Here is a 25,408-nt window from a genome sequence, read left to right as displayed (position 1 = left end):
TGGCATCTTTCCTGTACTATTATTTCATCTGCTGCATTGTCTCTTTCTGATGGCATCTTGTGTAATGCATCTTGCTTATCTCCTGATTCTATCTTGCAAACAATGTACTCTTTACTTTGCCTCAGTGGTTTTCCCCTGCCTTGCATGTTTCTTTCTTGTTCCAACATGGCCAGCATCTTCAAAGTAACTTCTGTTTTCCCGTTACACTGTCACATCCATGATGCCCTAAGAGATAAATGTGGAGAGGAAGCAGTAATATTGTAATTCATGTTGCAAAATTTGTGCATCCTCCAAACCACAGCCCAAGGTCTGTTTACATTCAATGCTGATTAGATCTATGCATTTTTAATACCTCAGTTCCAGACTAGTCTCTTGTATTATCAAAATATAAATCAGAAGATGTCACAATATTGAACTGAAAGATGGGGATACAGAATCCTTGTGGGTAACGTTAAGAAACTGCAAGGGGTATAAAACTTCTGGGATTTATGTACAGGCCTCTGAATCATAGCCCAGATGTAGAGTACAAATTACAGCAGGAGATAGAAAACAGTGATTGGTGCGTGGAATACACTGCCTGAGTCAGTAGTGGAGGCAGATACACTAGTGAAATTTAAGAGACTACTAGACAGGTATATGGAGGAATTTAAGGTGGGGGGGTATATAGGAGGCAGGATTTAAGGGTTGGCACAACATTGTGGGCCGAAGGGCCTGTACTGTGCTGTACTGTTCTTTGTAAGAAAGACAATGTTATTGTAGTTATGGGAGGCTGGGAAATCAAGTTGGCACTGATTCTCAAGAGAAAGTATTTGTAGAAGTCATATGAGATGGTTTTTAAGAGCAACTTGTGTTTGAGCCCATGAGAGAAAAGGCATTTCTAGATTTGATATTTTGCAATGATTAGGGAGCTTGAGATAAAAGCTCCCTTCTCACCCCAGATGATACGAAACAAGTGGAGGGGCAGCTAGTGTTGAGGAAACGGAGTCTGCAGAAGGACTTGGACAGATTGGGAGAATGGGCAAATGTGGAAGATGGAATGCAGTGTAGAGAAGTGAATGGTCATGTCCTTTTGTAGAAGGCATACAAATGTAGACTATTTTTCAAATACATTTTTTTGATCCCAAAGGAAAGTACATTGCCACAATAGCATTGCAAGTGCACAGATATACAGATGCACATATTAAAGAGAAGTAAGAAAGAATGAAAAATCAGTTGCTCAAACAGTCTAACGGGAGGGGGTCATCACTTCCCTGGCTATAGTTGAACTGACTATAGAGCCTAATGGCCGAGGGTAAGAATGTCCTCATATAATGCTCTTTGGAGCAGCACAGTTACCTTAGTCTGTTACTGAAAGTGCTCCTCTGTTCAGCCAAGGTGGCATGCAGAGGGTGAGCAGCATTGTCCAGAATTGCCAGGATTTTCCGGAGGGTCCTTTGTTCTACCTCAGCCACCAGTGTATCCAGTTTGACTCGCATAACAGAGCTAGCCTTTCCAATCAGTTTATTGAACCTGTTGGCTTCACCTGTGTTGATATCGTTGCCCAGCACACCACTGCATAGAAGATTGTACTGGTGTAACAGGCTTGTAGAACATGTGAAGGAGGGTCTGCACACTCCGAAAGACCGTGGACTCCTCAGGAAGTAGAGGTGATTCTGGCCCTTCTGGTACATAGCCTCTGTGTTGGTGCTCCACTCAAATCCAAGTTGTTTACAGATGGGGAGAGAATTCAGGTATCAGAGCTGCAAAAGTGAACTTACAGATTGAGCCCTAGTCAATAGAGTACTACAGCTCAAACAGGCTTTTCAGCCCATCCAGACCATGCCAGCGTTTCCTGCCTAGTCCCATCTACCGCACTGGGCCATAGCTCTCATACCTTTCGTCTATCCATGTACCTATCAAAACTTCTCAAATGTGACAATTGAACCTGTATCTGCTGCTTCCACTGCAGCTTGTTCCACACTTGCACCACCCTCTGAGTGAAGAAGTTCCCCAAGTTTCCCCTTAAGTATTGTACCTTTTGCCCTAAACCTGTGATGTCTACTTTTAGTCTCACTGAACCTGAGGGGCAAAAGCCTGCAAGAATTCACTGTATCTATATTCATAATTTCTTATAGATCTATTTTATAATAGCTCCCCTCATTCTCATATGCTCCAGGGAATAAAGTCTTAATGAATTCATTTTTTCCCTGTAACCCAGGCCCTCAAGTCCCTGCAACATCCTTGAAGATTTTGTCTATATTCTTTGAAGCTTAGTGAAGTAATAAAGAAGGCAATTGCAGTGTTAACCATTCATTTCAAGGGTTAAAAAGTCCTGTATCATCTTACTCAGCATCCATCTGGGAATAGAAGTGGCATGCCCCTGACTCTATTCTTTCTACAGTACCTTAATGTCCTTTCTTTAATCTTGAACTTGGCAATAGATTGTGTTAAGTTTATAAAGCTACTTTGCTTTTTAAGCAGTGATGTGTGCTTCATGCCCTATCTTTGCCTTCCCGTTCTCCGACTATTTCTGCTAAAATCGTGTTGCTCCTTTACAAAGCACCTGGGTGGCTTCATTCTCCTTCCATCTCTAAATGATAATTCTTTACACTTCGTACAATCATCTGTCATCCTTATATCTTTTCACTCCACACTTAATGGATTAGGTCTCCACTCTGCTGTTCTTTTTTTTTGGGGGGGGGGCGGGTGCTCTTTTACCCTCTGTTTTAATTTCTGCTTTTAAAGCTTTAGAATTGACTATTTTTATCTCTGACAGCTATTAAGCCTCTTAGAGCCTGGTGGGTTCCTACTGAGAAACATATTAAATAATTATGCTGAAAATTTATTTTGAGTATGTTTGAATTCCTTTTTGAAAAATATAAGTTAATGCTAAAGTAAAATAGAAAGGTCATTATTGTGAATATTACTGAAATCTGGGCCTTGTTTATAGTATTGTTTTAAAAAAATGCAAAGGAAATGGGAAATAGCTTATTTAATATATTTTAATACTGATTTTTAGAAGTGTAAATTGTTGGGCCACTGTGTATCAAACTACATGAATGGAAAATGTCATCATTTAGACAGGAAAGGACCTTTTTAATATACTTTTCAAGTAACTTGAGAACTGAAACATTAGTAAGTAACTTGATTGCGTTACTGCTTGTGTGTGGACCTGCTTTTTATTCACAATGATCAGTTCTTAAAACAGAAAACTAATGTACTGCTTTGAAAAACAGATTTTATTTTTGCAGCAGTGATGTAACTTTGAATGTTTTCAGTGTGGAAAGTTGTAAAAAGTTGAGTGCATCATTATGGTTGCTAATTAATATCCTGTTTCAAATCACTGTAGCTACGAAGGTTGGAGCGATGTTGATACAAGTTTATTGTGTCTGAATGCGAAAGCGGAATTCTTGTTTGAAACCTTTTGTATCAGCTAAAAGAAGGATGTTTTGAATTTCTTGTTTTTAGGATGTATCCCAATACACCCTATCCTCATTATATGTGGGGGATACGTTCCTCGAAGTCGATGCACAATGTGAAAACGCGTAATGTGAATAATTATTTAAATGGAGAAAATAGGGATGCAGTCTAGAGAGCTTCCTTAAATACGTTTTATCTGTATTTTTTCACATTTTCATACCAATATGACACAAAAGCAGTACCACAAGGCAACATTCATTTTATATTTCATCAGTTTAAGGTAATATTCAATGTAATAAATCATAGAAAGTTAACATACTAGGGTGTGCAGTACCTGTACTCACCAACAGTGGCAGGTGTGTTCACTCCGGGAGATGAGTGATTGTTGTGGTGTTGGGCAGCTTTACGTAGATGAGGTGGATGGTTGTGTGTCGTCAGGATCATCAAGGACAGCAAGGGGTGAAGGAAGACTCACAGAACTCTCAGTACTGCGGCAGCAGGAGGTAACACCGGTTTGAAGAAAGTGGTGAGGATTGTTTGCTTGGCAGCATTTTGTTTTTCAGCATAAAATTGCTTGTAGGGAAGAAGGTAAACTCCCGGGATTTTCAAAATCGTCTTTTGCTTGCAGTATCTGAGAGATAGTTTGCCGTATAAAAAAAAACACCTTGAATGTGGATATCACACCTTGGTCGAGTGGTTGAATCAGCGATGTTGTGTTAGGCCAGCGGTCCCCAACCACCAGGCCACGGGCCGCAAGGCATGTGCGACCGGGCCACGGGCCGCGAGCCGTGAGGAAACAATATGATTTGGCGATATGAAACGATATGAGACAACTGCACCTTTTCTCGTTCCCTGTCATGCCTACTGTTGAACTTTAACGCACGAGAGGTCATCAGTGACCCAAGACGCAAATGACCCAAGACATGCAAAGGAACGGGTCCGTGACCTATTTGTGAATGTTTCCAATGAATCTTCCATGTCAGGGCGGGAAGGAGATCAACTCCTCGAGCTTGCAAATGACGGTGGGCTGAAAAGTATGTTTGACATAACATCTCTGCTGGCATTCTGGATCAAAGTCAAGGGTGAATATCCTGAGATAGCCACGAAAGCACTGAAAACGTTGCTTCCATTTCCAACATCATATCGCTGTGAAGCGGAGTTTTCTGTGATGAATGCAACGAAAACTAAATTGTGGTCTTATGGAATAGACTGGACATAAGGAACCCCCTTCGAGTGTCGCTGTCTCCTATCACCCCTTGATGGGACCGTCTTGTTGCAGGAAAACAAGCCCAGGGCTCCCACTGACTCAGCGATATTGGTGTTTTGCAATGATTTTATATGTTCATATGAGGAAAATATGTGCTGTGTGTTTAATATCCAAATGTTACTTAAAATGTTATGATGCTATTGACTTATAAGTGACTTATAATTCAGTTATCCCCAGCCTCCGGGCTGCAAAGAATGCAGTGGTACAGCAGTGGTTGGAATGCACCCAGCACGTCTTTAAGAAAAAAAGCCAAAATAAACAAGCTAACTGATTAGGTGCCACCCGGCACGTAAATGTCGGTCCAGATCAGAGGCGATTGCCGATTGCGTCGCCTCTGATCTGGGCCGGCATTTACGTGCCGGGCAGCACCTAATCAATTAGCTTGTTTATTACAGCTTTTTTCTTAAAGATGTGCTGGGTGCGTTCTGGTCACCATTGTACTGTTGCATTCTTCGTGGCAATGTGTCGGTCTGCGGCCTGGAGGTTTATGACCACTGTTATAATTGAATTATCACTATATTCATGCGAGGAAAATATGCACTGTGTATTTAATATTAAATTCGTTAGATAAACCCCTTTAGAAACAAAATTGAGTGTATTAGTCACTTATAAGTGACTTATCACCTATATTCCGGTTGAGATTAACACCTCCCCCCCCCCGGGCCGGTCCGCAAGAATATTGTCAATATTAAACCGGTCTGCGGTGCTAAAAAGTTTGGGGACCCCTGTGTTAGGCGGCAGGAAACGCACTGTTATATTAGGATGAATGCTGTCCAAATGTTTAGGGTGGGCTGGCTCATTGTCAAGCAACAAAAGAACTTTAAAGGCAGGGTTTTGTTCCCGGCAGTAGCCTTTAGCCTCAACAGCAAAATGATTAGCAAACCAATCTTTAAAGATTTGACCAGTGACCCATGCTTTCTTTTTAGCTGCCCAGTGGACAGGAAGTATATTCTTACTCAAACCCTTAAGAGCACGAGGGTTTAGTGAATGGTAAGCTAAGAGAGGCTTCCTCTTACAGTCTCTTTCGGCATTGGAACACATAAGCAAAGTCAATCTATCCTTTGCTGCCTTGAAAGCTGACGCAGTTTTTTCATCCTTACTTATATAAGTGCGTTTCGGCATGCACTTCCAAAAAAGCCTGGTCTCGTCTGCATTAAACACCTGCTTTGGTGTGATGCCTAACTCAGCTACCATAGCCCGCAACTGCACAGGGTAGCGTCCCAGAGCTGTGTTACCTTCACCTGACGCCGCCCTGTTTATAATTTCCCACTTCTTTTCAAGTGTTAAAGCAGTTCTCTGCAGCTTGGCTGATGGCCCAGGACTTGACATCGGACACCTAGGAAGGCATTGTTAAATGTTTCAAGCACAAAATTACTGCACCGTAGTTAAAAACGTTTAAGAGCGCAAGATCGCACATCCACACAATGCGAGACTGGCGGGAGTGAGACTGTGAGGCATGCGCACATGACTTGTATTGGTGGGAAAGCAGTGCTCCTCGCATAACTGAGAGTTTTGGACTCTTATAAGGAGACGTTGGTAGAAATAGGTTCCTCACATAACTGTGAAGCTGCATTGTCTGAAGGCACATATAACGAGGATAGGGTGTACTAGTGTTTTTCATCCTTCAGTCATTGCATTCAATATTTCCTTTACATTATCACAAATCACGTCATTTAATGGATTCATTTGTTCTTTTCATAGGCCTAGCGTGATACGTTGATGTGTCCTAGTAGGAGCATGTGTGTTTTTTTTTATACTTCATTCTTCAATACTGGAATGAACAGGAAAGGAATCTTGGCCTTTTTTTAAAAAATGTATCATCTTTGCTTTGATCCAAATTCTTTATTAACCTCCCCCTGTGTCCATGTCAATATGCATGTTAACTGCTCAAATCAGTGGAAAAGGGCCATATAAATATAATCATTCTGCCAAAATTTAAGTGGTAAATGAACCTTGATAGTTCTGAATCATGTACTGAAATGAGTTAAATGAAGTGAGTGCTACTTGCCCTCAATGTACCTTTTGAGCCTTTAGTTGACTGTTCACTGTGACAGTTCTGCCTTACTGGTTAGGTCCAAACTTAATTCAACAAAAAGCAGCAGAAACTATGCTGGAAATGAACATGTTGATTTTCTGATGAGGTGAAACCATTGCTTAGGATAACTGGTTTTCTGAGATGCCTAGGCTATTCATTATTGACTATAATTCTGGTCATGTCATTGTGTAAACAACCACATTTCTTCACTTTCTCCTCATATGGTTGCATGTATGATAGGTTTTCTGCCAGTTTAACATCTTTACTGATGAGTAACCATTTCTAAAATTCTTGTGCAGATCTAGGAATGTACCAGGATCCTTAGACTGTGGTTCCCACTTGTCTTGAGAAGATCAATGTGCCTTAATGGCTACTGTCCAGTGGCACTGGTATCAACCATAATGAAATGCTTTGAGAGGCTGGTCATGGCACGCATTAATTCCAGCCTTCCAGACAGTCTTGGCCTACTGCTGTTTCTCTACAATTGAAAGAAGCCTGGGTGGGATGCCATCTCCCTGGCCCTACACTCATCTCTGGAGCATCTGGACAGTAAAGATATCCTACATCTGACCATTGTTTGTTGACTACAGTTCCACCTTCAATGGTGTTATTCCAAGCCAGCTCACTACTTAACTCCAGAATCTGGGAGTCATTGCCTTCCATTTCAATTGGGTCCTTGACTTGCCTGACCAACAGACTACAATTAATAAGGATAGGTAGCAACATTTCTGCCATGACTGTTGTAAACATTAGTGCTCCACAAAGTTATATCCTCGTTCCCCTGTTGTACACTCATGACTGTGTAGCCATATTTTGTTCTGGCTTTGTCGGAAGGTTTGCACATGATTCCACCATAGTGGGCTGTGTCTCAAATAATGATGAATTTGAGTACAGGAAGGAGATTGAGAACTTAGTAATGTGGTGTCATGACAACACCTTTCCTTCAATGTCAGCAAGACAAAAGAGCTGGTCACTGACTTCAGGAAGGGTGTTGGTACACATGCTGGTGTTTATTTCAACAGTATTGTGCCTAAGAGGTTAGGACTTCAGGTTTGTGGGAGTGAACATCACCAATCGCCTGTCAACACACATGTCACGGCTTTAAAAAAACTCATCAATGCCTCTGTGTACTCAGGACATTGTTTTTTATCAATGTGGCTTATAACGACTTGGTAAGGCAAATGTTTTGCACGTGAGTGCAAGTTAAACCTGCACATCACTGAAACAAGTTTCTCCTCCATGGGTTTTGTCTGTGCTTTTCACTGCCATGGTAAAGCAGCATTATCAAAGACCCCACCTAGCCCAGGCATTTTTCTCTTCTCTCTTCCATTGGGCAGAAAATATAAACGTCTGAAAGCGCATATCACCAGGGTGAAAGGCAGCTTCTGCTCTCCTGTTAGGATTTTTAAATGGTTCCTTAGTTCTATATGATGGACTTTTGACTTCACAATCTCCCTCATTATGATCTTGCACCTTACTGTTTGCCTGCACTGCATTTTCTCTATATTTGTTGCTCTTTATTCTGCATTGTTATCGTTTTTCCTTTTCTACTTCAATATACTGTATAATTTGAACTGTATGAACACCAAACATGACAGACCTTTCACTGTATTTCAGTACATGTGAGAATAATGAACCAATTCCAAACTATTTTTTAATCCAATTATTAATTTCTAATACATGATATTTGGTTATTATTGTCATCTTTGTATGCATTATGTGAAATGTCATCAAATATCTTCTGGAAAATTTTGCTTGGATTAGTTCTATTTTCCAGGGCCTTTGCTCACGGGGTTCCTTTTTGAGGTATGGCAGTCTGACTGGAAAAATTCGTAATGGCCACAAGCTATTGACATGATTATTGAGAAAGTGCAATGCTAAATTGGCATTTAGACGTTGTCCTAGAACCAGTGTTCAGTTTCAGACCATGGAGCTAGTACCTCTCTTTCATTTCTGGTTTACATTGGTTGCTGCTGCAATTCCAAAAAAAAAATAATTAATTTGCATATTCTGAGTGGGAGCAATGTCTGTATAATGGCCTTTCTAAATCAGATGTTGTAGTACCTCTCAAGCTGCTGATTAGGAAGATGAATGTGGGAGTATTAGAAGTCCAGATAAAGCAGACACTGACTACAAGATGTGGATTGGTCACGTGGTGAGAAAGGAATTCTAACATGACTGACCGTGGAAGGAGATGGAATAGGATAAGGATTGTGGTCTCTCCAAGAATTAATAGCACAGGGGAAATAGTAATGAATCTTAACTACCTAATTTTGGATTCGTACACTTGAGCAGCTATTTCCATAAGAAAGTGGGAGGGGGACCTCAAATGCTATCTTTTAACATTCATTTTTGAGGACTTGAATGAAGAATACTTTGGTTGCTAATTGTGGGGAAGGAAAGCTACACTGGGGGGTGGGGGGGGGAGGACAAAGCAGATACAAGTTTAAAAAAAAGTTTCCACTATGTTTATTTGATTTGTCCATTTCCTGCAGCATGTTCTTTAGACCAAATAACATTGGGTGGTAGGTGGAGGCTGTATGACACTCAGACAAAGATACAGGTTTTGAATAACTGATGAAGGAATGTATATACTATTATTTAAAAAAGATTAATCTAAAATGATGTGCAAAAAGACAATTAATAGATGAGTTTGAGGTTCTTGTATGTAATCAGGATTGCAAATAATTTGTGTAACAATATTATTTCATTAGATCCTAAGCTGTCCTTGCAGTGAAGCATTGTATGTATACATCCATTTTACCTGACTGGAAGAAGACTGTAAATGTGTCTGTAAAATGTCTGCAGATGATATGATTTACTCTGCAACTTGAAGTGGTACTGGAGGACATGCTCTAATGAATTCTATTTCTTAAAGGTGGAGAACTTCACTTCCTTCAGATTGGAGGGGCTTCTGATGATGCAGATGAAACCGATATATTTGTGGATGGCAACCTTCCTAAAGGAATAGACCAGTTGTCTGAAGGAAGCAGGCATACGTCCAACACGTCTAGTCCTGGAATTGCAGGTAAAAATTTCAATGGGATATGCACTCCAAACTTTTTCTGTATTAGTTTCAAAGTTCAAAGTAAGTTTATTATCCAAGTACATATATGTCACTATATGCAACCCTGAGATTCTCTTTCATGCTGTCATGCTCAGTAAATCCAAGAACCATAATAGAATCAACGAAAGACAGCATCTACATGGTAGACAAACAACCAATGTGCAAAAGATGACGAACTGCAAGTACAAAAGAGAAATAAAATAAAAATAATAAATGAGCAACAAATATTGTGAACATGAGATGAGTCCTTGAAAGTGCATTGATTGTGAGAGCAGTTTAGTGATAGGGCAGATGAAGATATCCCCACTGGTTCAAGAGCCTGATGATTGAGGGGTAATAACTGTCCATGAACTTGGTGGTATAAGTCCTGAGGCTCCTGTACCACCTCTCTGATGGCAGCAGCAAGAACAGAGCATGCCCTAGTTCTCAACAGTGCTCTGTGTGGATGTGTTCAATGGTAGGGAGAGCATTACCTGTGATGGACTGTGCTGTATCCACTACTTTTTATAGGATATTTTGTTCAAGGGCATCAGTGTTTCCATACAATCAGTCATTATACTCTCCACTATACATCTATAGAAGTTTGTCAAAGTTTTAGATGCCATGTTCAATCATTACAAACTTCTAATGTTATTAGTAATTCTTATAATTTTTATGGGTGTTTGTTGTACCAAATGGCAGCAACACTTTCCAAGTGAAATATCTGTACTTGATATGTGAAGTGTTCTGAGATACTTGAGATGTATATATCGATTTATGAATTTATTTCACAGTGAATTTCTTGCTGTATTTCTTGCATAGAGGGTAATAGGAAAATAAATGGAACTTGCTTGTAAATGGGGAATTATGGAGTCATACAGAACGGACGCTGGGCATTCAGCTCAACTGGTCATTGCTGACCAAGCTGCCTCATCCAGGCAGCTCCACTTGTCAGCATTTGGCCCATAACCTTACCTAAGCCTTTCCAGTCCATGTACCCGTCCAAGTGTCTTTTAAAAGTTGTCAATTTCAAATTCAGTTTGTTGTCATTCAACCATTCACATGTATACAGCCAAATGAAACAATGTTTTTCTGGACTGAGGTGCACAGCCCGGTACATATAACTCACTCAGGTAACACATGAAATAATATTAACGCAAATAAATTAACAAATAATAAGATGCATATATGACGCAAGTTTAAAAAAAAAAGTAGACAATGTAATGCTGTTGGCACTTCATACACGATAAAATCTGGGTGGTGGCAGGAAGTCCAGTAGTCTTATAGCCTGGGGGAAGAGGCTGTTTCCCATCTAACAGTTCTTGTTCCAGTGTTGTGGTACCTCCTACTTGATAGTAGGGAGTCAAAGAGATTGTCAATGATCCCTCCCACCCATCAAACAATATTAAGGGTCTTGCATACGCAGTGCAGCTGAAAAATATCTCTGGGTGGAAGAGAGACCCTGATGATCCTCTGAGCAGTCCTCGCAATCCTTAGTAGAGATTTACAGTTCGATGCCTTGCAATTCTCATACCAGATGGTGATGCAGCTGGTTAGGACAGTCTCGATGGTGTTCCTGTGAAAATTGATTAAAATGAAGGAAGTCTCACTGGCCACCGCCTCAGGAAGTGGAGACGCTGCTGTGCTTTCTTGACCAGAGAGGTGGTGTTGAAGGACTAGATGAGATTGTCTGTTACATGTACTCCCAGAAACTTGATGCTCATTTTCTCTTTGGAAGAGCCCTGAATGTGCAATGAAGAGTGGTCCGCCTGCACCATCCTCAAGTCCACAATCATCTCTTTGGTCTTATCCATGTTGAGACTCAAGTTGTTCTCACACCGTTCTACCAACTGCTGTACTTCCTCTCTGTACAGTCTCATGTCATCAGCAAACTGTTGATGTCATCAGACTTGATTCAGTTTGAACTGGATCTAACTGTGCAGTTATGCGTCAGCAGTGGGCTGAGCATACAACCTGGGGGAGTGCCCATGCTCAGTGTGAAGGAGCAAGAGATGTTTCAGCCAACATGGGCCGACTGTAGCCTTTCTGTCAAGAAGTTCGGGCTCCAGTTACAGAGAGAGGTGCTGAGACCCAGTGAGAACAGTTTACCCACCAGATTCTTAGGAATGATCACATTAAATGCCAAGCTGAAATCAGTAAACAGTGTCCTGGCATGTGAGGCACTGTTTTCCAGTTGGTATGGGATGGAGTGGAATGCAGAAGTTATGACATCATTCATGGACTGATTTGAATGGTAAGCGAATTTGAAAGGGTAGAATGTGTGACGGGATCCTGAATTATCCCTTATGAACTGTGCTTTTAAAAAGAGAGAGAGAGGCGAAGACTGCTCACAGTTTGGAATTTCTGCAAGGACACTAGCAGCTTCGAAGTTTGATGCAGGGAATGATGTACTGGCTGCAGCCGATATGAGGAAGACCCAGGCCAGCATCAACTCTCATAAAGCTATGGGGCCTGATAATGTATCTGGTCAGGTGCTGAGGGACCATGCAGCCCAATTAACCAAGGTTCTAACAGACCAATTATCAATATCTTTCTGGAACGTCCACGGTCCCTCAGGCTTCGAATCAACCACCATCATCCTGGTGCCCAAGAGGCCTGGTAAGGCAGCATTGATTGCACATTTCTAACTACTTTGAACTAAGTGGTTCATTGCACCATTTTAAAGGGCATTTAAGAGTTACATTTTGGCCAGTCCCTATAAGGACAACAAGTTTTCTCTCTGATCAAAAGTGAATAAGATGGGCCTGTGTGAGAATTTGGCATATATTTTTGATTACTAACTACATTTTTATTTGACTAATTTTATTTAAATTCAACAACTGCCACTGAGATTTGAACTTTTGCCTGGATTACTAGTCTAACATTTTAGCCATTTCGCCACCATCACACACACACTAAGCATATTGGTATCTATTATTAATGATCACATGATGCTCTCGGTAGTCAGACTTTATTTGGATTTAGTAAGGAAAGGCCATTACTGCCTCAATGAAGAAGAAAACCCCACTTTATATCTGTGTATAATTTTAAATGTTTGACCATTGAGGTGAATTAGCACACTTTACAAAAAAGATAAAAATGACATAGGCGCAGAGTTGGGCCATTCAGCCCATCATTGGCACCACCATTCCATCATAGCTGATGGAATTTTCCTTCCCAACCCCATTCTCCTGCCTTTTCCTATAACATTGACAACCTTACTTATCAAGAATCTATCAATTTCTGCTTTAAATAGCCCAATAACTTGGTAATCATGGCTGTCTGTGGCAATAAATTCATAGATTCACCACCCTCTGGCTGAAGAAATTCTTCCTCATCTTTGTTCTGAAGGGATGTTCTTCTGTTTCATGGCTGTCCCTTCTGGTATGTGAAACATCTTTTCCCTGTCCACTATATGCAGATCTTTCAATACTCAATAAGATTCCCCTTCATTCTTTTAAACTCCCAGTTAGTTCAGACCCAGAATGATCAAATGCTTCTCATACATTAACCTTAATCCTTTCATTCCTGTGAGTTCTTGTAAACGTCTGGAACCTCGCCACAGATAGCACATTCTTTCATAGGTATGGAACCGCAAACTGCTCACAATACTTAAAATGTCATCTGATTAATGCCTTTTGAAGCCCCGGCGTATATTCTAGACCTCTGGAAATGAATGATAACATTGCATCTGTCTTCTTTACTATTGTCTCAACCTTCAAGTTAACCTTCAGGGAATCCTGCACTATGACTCTTTGCACACCCAATTTCTAAATTTGCTCTTCATTTAGCGAATGGTCTGTGCCGTTATTCCTTGTGCCAAAGTGCATGACCATATACTTCCCTACACTATATTCCATCGACCACTTCTTTGTCCATTCTCCTAATCTGTCCAAGTTCTTTTGCAGACTCCCTGCTTCCTCAACACTACATGCCCCTCCACCTATCTTTGTATTGTCTGAAAACTTAGCCACAAAGCCATCAATTCCATCATCCAGATTATTGATATATAGCGTGAAAATTAGCGCACAATATCAAACCCTGTGGAGCACCACCAGTCACCAACAGCCAACTAGAAAAAGCCTGTTTTTTTTTCTGACTCTACCTTCTTCCAGTCAGCCAGACTTCTATCAATACTAGTATTACAGCAAAGATACTACGGGCTGCTATCCTGTATAGCAGCCTCATCTGTGGCGCGTTGCCAAAAACCTTCAGAAAATCTTGATACACCACATTCACTGACTCTCCTTTGTCTATCCTGCTTGTTACTTCCTCAGAGAATTCCACCGGCTTGTTAGGCAAGACTTCTCAATAAGGAAATCATGCTGAATTCAGCCTATTTTTATCATGTGCCTCCAAGTACCCTGAAACCTCGCCTTGGATGAGGACTTTAAGACCTTGCTAACCACTGAAGTCAGGCTACCAGCCTATCATTTGCTGTGTTTTTGCCTCCCTTTCTTTGTAGAGTAGAGTGGTATTTGTGATTGCCCAGCTCTCTAGAACCATTCCAGAATCTAATGATTCTTAATGCTTCCACAATCTCTTCAGCTACCTTATCCAGTCTAGGTGACTTATCCACCTTTGGACCCTACAGCTTCTCAAGCACCTTCACCTTAGTCATAGCGTTTTACACTCACTTCTGCCATGACTCTCTTGGCATTGAATTCTAATTCCAAAATAAATTTTGGGGTTATAAATCAATGCTTTAAAACTGAGTTAAGACAATAAAATAATGTTAACATGGTTTATTAAGTGCAGATTGATGGTTCGGAAATGGAGTTTTCATTTTCTTTAAATGAACCCCAAACTTATCTAGACTGAGGGTGTTATTAAAACTCTAGTAGCCGAACGTTTGTTTTATGGGAGAATTAGGAGGAGGAATTCATTTGATCTAACTAAATAGTATTTTACTTGTTTTTATATAGGAGTCGATTTGTTGGTGGATCGTCCTTTCTCTGCAGATGTATTAACATCACTGGTGGAACTGACTAGATTTGAGACATTGACCCCACGATTTTCAGCTACGGTCCCTCCATGTTGGGTGGAAGTTCAGCAGGAGCAACAGCAGAGGCGACATCCGCAGCACCTGCATCAGCAACACCATGGAGATGCAGCTCAGCACACTCGCACCTGGAAGCTGCAGTCAGATAGGTAAAAGAAATGGTCTAATCTTCTGTAAAATTGAATTTTAGTACCATGTTTTCTGCTACTGAATTTACAGCATTCTTTAAATCTTTTAATGAATTGTTTTTGGTGCCATTGTCAATGTTATATGTTGCTTTGTTGCCGCCTTGCACTCCTTTTTAGTTAAAATGTTGAAAACATCATGATTACTGTTGTCTTTAAATCTTTGTTTGTTTTGGGTTTCTTTTCTGTCACATCTGTGGCCAAACCAGAAATTGGTACCTTGGTAAATATTTTGATAGCAAGTTGTTCTCTATCATACAGACAACTTAATGCAATGTGTAATGCACACATCTCAATCTACTTGCCATTGAAAGCGAATGACATCTATTTCCAACTTCAACTATTCCAGTGCTGTTGTGGCAGTTCTCATTCTTCACATACTACCTGCAGCATGTGCTTCCCATTCATTAAACCACATTGGTGTCTAGTTTTCCCAGCATCTTGGACTTGAAATTCTCACTATGGTATTTAATCCTGACATTCCCTGTGTTTTGAAATATCAATAAATTTAACATTGTAAACTTCTAATATTTCAGGTATTGGCCCTTTTTTTTTGCTCCCATGTCTTGCTGCTTTGTCCTGCTGGTGGCTTTGCTTGCAGCTGTTGGGCTTCATTAATTTACATGCAACTTGTTGATCTGTTTACAGTAATATTTTTGCAAATTCTGAATTTTAATTGAACAAAATTTTGATTATAATTGGAAATTCATTTTTTTTTTGTTCTTTGCATACTACTTTATAGTAATTTAGTTCAAGATTTGAGTGATTCAGCACTACAGTTGGAGTTACTTTGAGAATGTTTTTCTGTGGAAGAAGTTCAGAGGAAATTCTGCTCAATTCTTAAGTCAATGTTCTCACTTCCATATCTGAATTATTTTTGAAAGTTAAACAAGGGATGCACAGTGATGCAGGTAAAGAATTGCTGCCTCACGGCTCCAGTGACTCAGGTTTAATCCTACCACAGATGCTGTCTGAATCAGAAGCCAGTTTATTGTCACAGTTGCGTCGTGAAATTTGTTACTTTGTTGCACCAATACAGTGACTGACATAAAAATTACTGTTACAATAAATAACGCAAAAGAGGAATAGTAAGGTGCTCGTAGACAGTTCAGAAACCTAATGATGGAAGGGAAGAAAATGTTCTTTAAACTTGGAGTGTGAGTGCTCCCCAACAGTAGTAATTGGAAGGATGCACATCCCCGATGGTGAGGGGCCTTTGCAATGGATGCCACCTCAAGGTGTTGCCGTTTGAAGATGTCCTTGATGTGGGGAGGCCCATCCCCATAATGGAAGCTGGTTGAGTCTGCACTCCTCTGTAGCCTTTTTCAATACTGCACGGTTGAGCCTCCACACCCAGGTAGTGATGCAGCCAGCCAAAAGGCTCTCCACTGTAAAGGGGCTCTTGTGACTATAATTTCTCTGGGTGCTTTAGTTTTCTCCCATATCCCAGAGATATTTTGGCTAACTGGCCATTCTAAATTGCCTATATTGAGTTGTAGAATCTGGGGGGAGTCGTAAGGAATGTGGGGAGAACAAAATAGGATTAATATAAATCAGTGCATGATGATCGGTGTGGACTTGGTGGGCTGCAGGAGTTATTTCCCTGCTCTCTGACTCTTTATGAAGCCATGTTTTCACAGACTTTCTCTGGAACATTATTTTCTAGCAGTGTTTGTCCATTGCAATGTTAATGTGGGTTTGTGTTACTGAGGTATTTCTTTTTTTATATACATAGTACCAGTTGGGAGGAACATGTTTTTGAACTGGTTTTGCCCAAGGCGTGCATGGTTGGACACGTGGACTTCAAGTTTGTCTTGAATTCAAATATCACAAACATTCCACAGATTCAAGTTACTTTATTGAAGAACAAAGCACCTGGATTAGGTAAAGTCACTGGTGAGTATTTTTTATTGGGGAGAGGGAGGGGTCTTTATTTTTGCCTAAATTTGATTACAAATGCAGTTGTGTTGATCTTGAATCTAGTAATGAACTTTCAGTAAATTAACTGTGTAGGGGAAAGTAGTTTGCATAGCCTTCACTTCCTGTTATCAGCTGCATTTAGGTAAATTATTTCTTGGTGAGATGATGATCAAGGATATGGAGTATATTCATTGCAGTTTTAGTCAATCATTCATTTCTTATTTATTGCAGAGTCTGCAGTTGACAAGCAGATATTATTTCCTTTGTCGCCAGCTTCTCATGTGGAGATAGAGAGGAATGGAAGGTCTTTTGTTGATTTAAATGAAGACTTGCAGTACCCCATGGATGTGGATGAGTCTCAAGGTTAACTTGAAATGTTTCTCTTGGGGTGGGAGGGGAAGACAATGCCTGGTGATATTTAATTTAAAATTACTCTGTAGCTGTGAATGGTCACATTCTTAAAAAAAATTCTAATGCGATACTTATTACCTGGGATTTTCAACTGGCATTTAACATATGAAGTTTTATGTACTAAGGATTCCTTTCACAGATATAAGGGAATGGTGTAGCATTGTATTTGTTTAGGGAGGGTATGCGATTGCCCATGTTATATCTTTTTAAAGGGTAAGCTAAATGAGTTTTATTACTGCAGTTGACCTCAGTAGAGATAATCCATTTACAGAGCTACTGGTCATGACATTTTTAATTGTTAGAGGAACAAGGCTGCTCATTACTCTAGAAACTGGTTTAAAGTTTGACCAATCATTATGCGTAAATGGTAGCGAGAATTCGCACTTTGTTTAAACCATACCTGGGAAATGTGATGAAATGCATTGACACTTTATATAAATACACCCATCAACACTGAATTGAATTGACTTTATTAGCTGCATGGTCATATTTCTTTTTCCATTCATTTTAATTTTTATTTTGAAAATAGTCTAACTTCAGAAAGAAATCTTGCTGCTGAGACTTTTTATTGGGTCTTGAAATATTTAAGAAGACTTAAGTGTTCTTCAAACAAGAATCAAAGAACTGTGGTTCATAAATCAGTCATTTTCTGTTCTTTATTTCTTTTTCTCTCTCTCCCCCCCCCCCCCCCCACCGTGTCTAGGCTATGTAATATCATTTAATTCAGTTAACTAATATACCTGGTTTTTATTCTTATAGGAGTTGCCCATATTAATTAGCTTAGTGATGCTTCCTTGCTTGCAATAATGTCTGAAGTCTGTCGGTAGGCCTGGCGTACAAAATACAGTAATCAAGGACACTACTCCACATGGAAATTGCGGATGGAATATGAGTATTACAGGAATATGAGGACTACAGGAGACAGGCTAGCCCCTATTGACATTAATGAATCTGGGGTTGAGATGGTGAACAGCTTTAAGTTCCTTGGCATAAACATCATGGAGGATCTCACGTTGTCTGTACATACCGGCTGTCTGGTGGAGAAAGCACAACAGCACCTCTTTCACCTCAGACGGTTGAAGAAGTTTGGTGTGGGCCCCCCATATCCTAAGAATTTTCTACAGGGGCACAATTGAGAGCATTCTGACTGGCTGCATCACTGCCTGATATGGGAACTGTACTCTCAATCTCAGGACTCGCAAAGAGTAGTGCAGACAGCCCAGCGCATCTGTAGATGTGAACTTCCCACTGTTCAGGACATTTACGAAGACAGGTGTGTAAAAAAAGGACCAGAGGGATCATTGGGGATCTGAGTCACTCCAACCACAAACTGTTCCAGCTGCTACCATCTGGAAACGGTACCGCAGCATAAAAGCCGGGACCAACAGGCTCTGGGACAGCTTCCACCAGGCCAACAGACTGATTAACTCATGCTGACACAATTGTATTTCTATGTTGTATTGACTGTCCTGTTGTACATACTGTTTATTAAAAATCACTATAAGTTCCACATTGCACATTTAGACGGAGACGTAATGTAAAGATTTTTACTCGTGTATATGAAGGATGTAAGTTATAAAGTCAATTCAATTGGTGCTGTGAGTTGACCAAATATTGGAAAGGTTCTTTACTTGGTATTATTCTAGGTAATGAAATTAAATAATTGCATCATGCAAACTTTTCTCCATACAATATTGTTCCTTCTATCTCAAACTTTGGTTCCCTAGATGGGGAATTTAGTATAGGTAGTTGCTCCTTCGATGTAGTAGGTTATAGTCTTGGGATCATTCACCACTGGGATATGTGATTTTTGAGAGGATCCTCCTCTGCAGTTATGCGCATTCTTCAGATGATGACTGCATGAAAATTTTTATCCTAAATTGGTGGGAATTTTATTGCCTGTCATTTGTAAGCTTTCCTGTGTGAGAATTATTTTAAATGTATTAGAGTGCAAATATATGCAACTGAACTTTGCATTTTAATCCTAAAAAAGGTCCTAGGCTGTGTCAGTTTCTGGAGGAACATAAGGAAGATATATTGTGTGGACCTGTATGGTTGGCTAGTGGTCTGGATCTTTCAGGACATGCTGGAATGTTAACATTAACTAGCCCAAAGCTTATCAAAGGTAAGATCAAGTTGGATTAGCTATGACTTCATTGAGGAAACACATTTTTTTAATTGGTTGCATACTAAGTATAGATGTGAATTAAATAAGATTCATTCTTGGGCTATTAGTGACTCTGTAGCCACAGTGTCAGTAACAAACAATTTTATATGACAACTGAATGACCTAGTTCATTTATATTATAATTTGGCTTCTGTCTCTTTTTTGATAGTGTCGTCGTAGAAGAAGTAGTTCTAAGTTCTGATCCTGGCATTTGGTTGAATACAGCTGATTTCACATGCAGACCTGGTTTTATGTTCCATATTCCCTTATGTCAAAGTGGGATCTTCTTGGTTCATTGAGTTTATCACTAAATAATCCTATTCTCCAACTACATTACCCTGTAAAATGTGCTGTATTGTGGCCAGAATAGAACAAATAGATTTTGACAAATATTTTAGAAGATTTTTCTCTTTTAAAATATTGTTCCACCTACTGAAAAAAAAAATTGTTACTGAGAATCAGCAGAAGATTGATTATACATACTTGGAGTGTTGTGTGCATTTCTGCAAGCCACACAATAGGAAAATTGTCATTGTGCGAGGGGAAAGTGCAGAGGAGATACACCAAGATATTATCTGGATTGGAGCACTACAGCTATAAGGAGAGAGGGGATAGGTTTATTTGTTTATCTGCAGCTGGAGGAAGTTAAGGAATGACCTGATTAAAATTATATGGAGGATCGATAAGGTAGATAGTAAAAAATGGTAGGAGGTGTCTAATAGATAGATACTTTATTGGTCCCAAAGGAAATTAGTGTCACAGTAGCATTACAAGTGCTTAAATATACAAATATTAGAAGAGAAGTAATAAAAACAGTCTAACAGGAGGGCGTCATCCCTAGCTATAGGTTGACTTGTTATAGAGCCTAATGGCTAGAGGTAAGAATGACCTCATAGCTTGCTTTGGAGCTGTGCAGTTGCCTTAGTCTATTACTAAAAGTGTTCCTCTGTTCAGCTAAGGTGGCATACAGAGGGCGAGAAGCATTGTCCAAAATTGCCAGGATATTCCGTCGGGCCCTTTGTTCTACCTCAGCCTCCAGCATGTCCAGTTTGACTTCTGTAACAGAGCCTGCCCTTCTCATCAGTTTATTGAGCCCGTTGGCATCACCCGTGTTGATATCATTGGCCCAACACACCACTGCATAGAAGATTGTACTGGTGATAACAGACTGGTAGAACATGTGAAGGAGAGGCCTGCATACTCCAAAGGACCTCGGTCTCCTCAGGAAGTAGAGGTGACTCTGGCCCTTGTACACAGCCTCTGTATTGGTGCTCCACTCAGGTCTGGCATCCAGGTGCACCCTCAGGTACTTGTAGGTCCTCATCACATCCAAGTCCTCACCATCAATAGTAATAGGATGCATTGTAGATTTAAGATGGAAGGTAGATGGTTTAGAGAGAATCTTGGGGGCAAGGGTGGTTGGAGTTTGGAAAATATTGCCTGAGGAAGTGGTGAAGATACTTTCAAGATATTTGGTGGAAGCATCTTGAAAAATTCTTTAATCACCAAGCCTCTGTCTCTGTACCTGTTAAAGAGCATGAGTATAGGTATATCTAGAAGATGGCACGGACAGAATGGGCTGAAGTATCTGCTTGTACTATATGATTCTGACCATAGCATTTTCACTTGCAACATTAATATCACATAAGACACTGCAGTCCAGTTAAATTGTTTTCTAAAAGTGAATAAACACCTATTGACCATTGAACGTTTTCCCTGTTTAAACTTGGTGTTACTTACTTTTGGTTCTTAGCAGGCATGGCTGGTGGCAAATATCGGTCATTCTTAGTTCACATCAGGTCAGCCAATGAGAAGGCAAATGAAGAGAAATCAAATGGCAGTGGAATCAGGCCGGTTATGAGAATGCAAGCCTCAAAGCCACAGAACAGCAAGAGTCACACTCTTGCTTCGTTACTTGCCAAAGTTTCAGCTGGAAAGGTAAAATATAGTCTCTTGACAATTGATTTGTCCTACATGTGGTTCTTTTGTTGATATACTTGTAAATGTATTGCCTTTTACAGGAGAAAACATCCACATCAAAAGCAACTGAGCCTGCTAATTCTTCTAAGAAGCCTGACAGTCTTAAAGGTTGTGACCTGCTACAGGAAGTTTCTGTCACCATCCGAAGATTTAAGAAAACTTGCATCCCAAAAGAAAGGTGAGTTAACTTTGTTTTTAACATTTTCAAAGGTATTTGCATATCTCATCTTTTTTGCTCCTGCTTAATTTGTTCCTAGTCGATTCTAAGGGAATTGTGTTGGGGTTAGTACTGCAGACTCTCCTCCCAAAAGTTGAGACTACTAATAGCAAATTGCTTGACTTGGTGTATTGGAGGAGAGCAGAGGTCACAGCTAAAGTATTTAATGACCATTAAGCATCAGCTTGGAATAGAAATAGTGGTGTCAAAATAATGCAGGAGTTGGCAGATCAAGTTACAAGATAAAAGTTTTGAAAATCATTGTTTGGATTACCGACCGAAACTTTGGTGATTTTAATAATGTTGAATTAATACATGTATGTACAAAATTTTTAATGTTCCCTTTGAAATACTACTGTAATATAACCAGTCTTGAGCTCCATGTTACAAAGTCTGGGAATTGGTAAGGGGCTATTTTTCTCTACTAACATAAATTTAAGGAAGTGTAATATGCCTAGCCTAACCATAAGTGGGTGATAGCTTTGTTTTTAGAAGTTTGTGTACATTGAAAATTTTGGACTTGGTTGCTAACATAATCCAAGAACTTCCATTGGAATGGGCAGGGAGGAAAAGATGCAACTTCTGTTTTTTTTAGTTCCAATATATACTGTTCTTCTGTACAAAATACATCACACATGAATGAGTTTGGATCGTAGATATTGTATAATGAAAATGTAAAATTGGCAAACTAATGAAATATTCTATCTAAAAGATAAATTATAATATAATCACAGAGGGTAATCACTGCTTTTGTTTTTAAGGATGCAACGGTGTGCCATGTTGCAGTTCTCAGAATTCCATGAAAAACTGCTTAATACACTGTGCAAGAAATCAGATGATGGACCTGTCAGTGAACATGCTCAGAGTCTGGTATTGGATATTCTCTGTTGGCTGGCCGGAGTGCATGCAAATGGACTGACTGGGTAAGAAAAAAGTTGCCACAATATGTAAACTTGATGCTTTTGCGACAATTTGCTGTAAGTGCTAAGACCAAGAGATTTGCCACCCCTGAATCTTATCTGGTCAAATCTATGGAAATTGTGTACATTTTGATGAGGTCATGGTCATAGTCATACTTTATTGATCCTGGGGGAAATTGGTTTTCGTTACAGTTGCTCCATAAGTAATAAATAGTAATAGAACCATAAATAGTTAAATAGTAATATGTAACTTATGGCAGTAAATTATGAAATAAGTCCAGGACCAGCCTATTGGCTCAGGATGTCTGACCCTCCAAGGGAGGAGTTGTAAAGTTTGATGGCCACAGGCAGGAATGACTTCCTGTGACACTTAGTGCTGCATCTCGGTGGAATGAGTCGCTGGCTGAATGTACTCCTGTGCCCACCCAGTACATTATGTAGTGGATGGGAGACATTGACCAAGATGGCATGCAACTTAGACAGCATCCTCTTTTCAGACACCACCGTGAGAGAGTCCAGTTCCATCCCCACAACATCACTGGCCTTACGAATGAGTTTGTTGATTCTGTTGGTGTCTGCCACCCTCAGCCTGCTGCCCAGCACACAACAGCAAACATGAATGCACTGGCCACTACAGACTCGTAGACCATCCTCAGCATCGTCTGGTAGATGTTAAAGGACCTCAGTCTCCTCAGGAAATAGAGATGGCTCTGACCCTTCTTGTAGACAGCCTCAGTGTTCTTAGACCAGTCCAGTTTATTGTCAATTCGTATCCCCAGGTACTTGTAATCCTCCACCATGTCCGCACTGACCCCCTGGATGGAAACGGGTCACCGGTACCTTCGCTCTCCTCAGGTCTGCCACCAGCTCCTTAGTCTTTTTCACATTAAGCTGCAGATAATTCTGCTCACACCATGTGACAAAGTTTCCTACCGTAGCCCTGTACTCAGCCTCATCTCCCTTGCTGATACATCCAACTATGGCAGAGTCATCCGAAAACTTCTGAAGATGACAAGACTCTGTGCAGTAGTTGAAGTGTGAGGTGTAAATGGTGAAGAGAAAGGGAGACAAGACAGTCCCCTGTGGAGCCCCAGTGCTGCTGATCACTCTGTCGGACACACAATGTTGCAAGCACAGGTACTGTGGTCTGCCAGTCAGGTAATCAAGAATCCATGATACCAGGGAAGCATCCACCTGCATCGCTGTCAGCTTCTCCCCCAGCAGAGCAGGACGGATGGTGTTGAACGCACTGGAGAAATCAAAAAACGTGACCCTCACAGTGCTCGCTGGCTTGTCCAGGTGGGCGTAGACACGGTTCAGCAGGTAGACGATGGTGTCCTCAACTCCTAGTCGGGGCTGGTAGGTGACTGGAGGAGATCTAAGTGTGGCCTGACCATAGGCCGGAGCAGCTCCAGAACAAGTCTCTCCAGGGTCTTCATGATGTGGGAGGTCAATGCCACCGGTCTGTGGTCATTGAGGCCGCTGGGGCGCGGTGTCTTCGGCACAGGGACGAGGCAGGATGTCTTCCACAGTACAGGAACCCTCCGGAGCCTCAGGCTCAGGTTGAATACATGGCAAAGTACTCCACATAGCTGAGGGGCACAGGCTTTGAGCACCCTGGTACTGACACCATCCAGTCCTGCAGCCTTGCTTGGGTTGAGACGTTTCAGCTGTCTTCTCACCTGTAGAGCTGTGAAGCCCACCGTGGTGGTTTCGTGTGGGGGAGGGATATAGTCACGAGAGCAGGGTGGGGGACTGTGAGGAGGCGTAGGAGGGGAGAATGGAATATGTGTTGGTTGGGGGCCGACAAAAGATGGCTCATGTGTGAGATGGGCAGGGGCCACACTGTCAGATCTGTTAAAGAACAGGTTAAGTTCATTGGCCCTGTCCACACTGCCTTCCGCTGTTCTGTTGCTAGTTTGCTGGAACCCAGTGATGGTCCTCATCCCCCTCCAGACCTCTCTCATGTTGTTCTGCTGGAGTTTCCACTCAAGCTTCCTCCTGTACCCGTCTTTAGCCTCCCTGATCCTGGCTTTCAGGTCCCTCTGTATTGCCCTCAGCTCCTCCCTAATTCCATCTCTAAACGCCCTCTTTTTAGCGTTCAGGATGTCCTTAATGTCCTTTTTCACTCATGGCTTGTTATTTGAATAACACAGGGCAGTTCTTGTCGGAACATTGCGGTCCACACAGAAGTTGATGTAATCAGTGATGCACTCTGTGAGCCCATCAGTTTCCTCTCCATGTGGCTCACAGAGTGCCTGCCAGTCTGTCACCTCAAAACAACCCTGGAGTGCCTCATAAGCCTCCTCCGACCATTTTCTCACTGTCCTCGAGGTTGCAGGTTTACTCTTCATCAGAGGCATGTAGCAGGGTTTTAGATGCACCAGATTGTGATCTGACCTTCCCAATGGGGGGAGAGGAGAGGAGCTGTATGCATCCTTAATGTTAGCATACATAGCTGAGGGGCACAGGCTTTGAGCAGCTCACATACTGCGTGACGTTGGGCAGTGTTCTAGCCATGGTAACCTGGTTGAAGTCACCCGAGATGGTAATGAGGGCACTCGGGTGCTGGGTTTGTAGTCTAGCTATGACGGTGTAAGTGCTGTTACACGCCGACGTCGGGTTGGCAGAGGGAGGGATATACACAACAACCGCAACTGCATGCGAGATTTCCTTTGGCAAATAATATGGCCGGAGTCCAACAGCAAAGAGTTCAATATCCGGGCTACAAACCCGTTCCTTGATCGTAATATGCCCAGGATTGCACCATCTGTTATTTACCAGAGCCCCCCCTTACGCTTACCGCTCTCAGTGCAATTCCGGTCAGCTCGGTCTGGAAGCCCTCTATGGAAACGCTTT

The 25,408-nt window shown here is 41.1% G+C and overlaps 1 protein-coding gene across 1 annotated transcript in view; it reads left to right on the top strand.

Annotated features, from left to right (window-relative positions):
• Nucleotides 1-25,408, top strand: part of birc6 (baculoviral IAP repeat containing 6) — a 270,551-nt gene that overhangs the window by 58,259 nt on the left and 186,884 nt on the right. Inside the window, 8 exon segments of the mRNA XM_072264879.1 lie at nucleotides 9,580-9,729; nucleotides 14,673-14,898; nucleotides 16,670-16,830; nucleotides 17,086-17,217; nucleotides 19,259-19,390; nucleotides 21,186-21,370; nucleotides 21,454-21,590; nucleotides 22,391-22,552. Of these exon segments, the coding sequence (XP_072120980.1) occupies nucleotides 9,580-9,729; nucleotides 14,673-14,898; nucleotides 16,670-16,830; nucleotides 17,086-17,217; nucleotides 19,259-19,390; nucleotides 21,186-21,370; nucleotides 21,454-21,590; nucleotides 22,391-22,552 (1,285 nt within the window).

This window comes from Mobula birostris, chromosome 8 (genome assembly GCF_030028105.1).
Source record: "Mobula birostris isolate sMobBir1 chromosome 8, sMobBir1.hap1, whole genome shotgun sequence".
Taxonomy (NCBI): domain Eukaryota; kingdom Metazoa; phylum Chordata; class Chondrichthyes; order Myliobatiformes; family Myliobatidae; genus Mobula; species Mobula birostris.
Note: the sequence above shows the minus strand (reverse complement) of the source record. Positions and strands in the feature narration are given on the sequence as shown.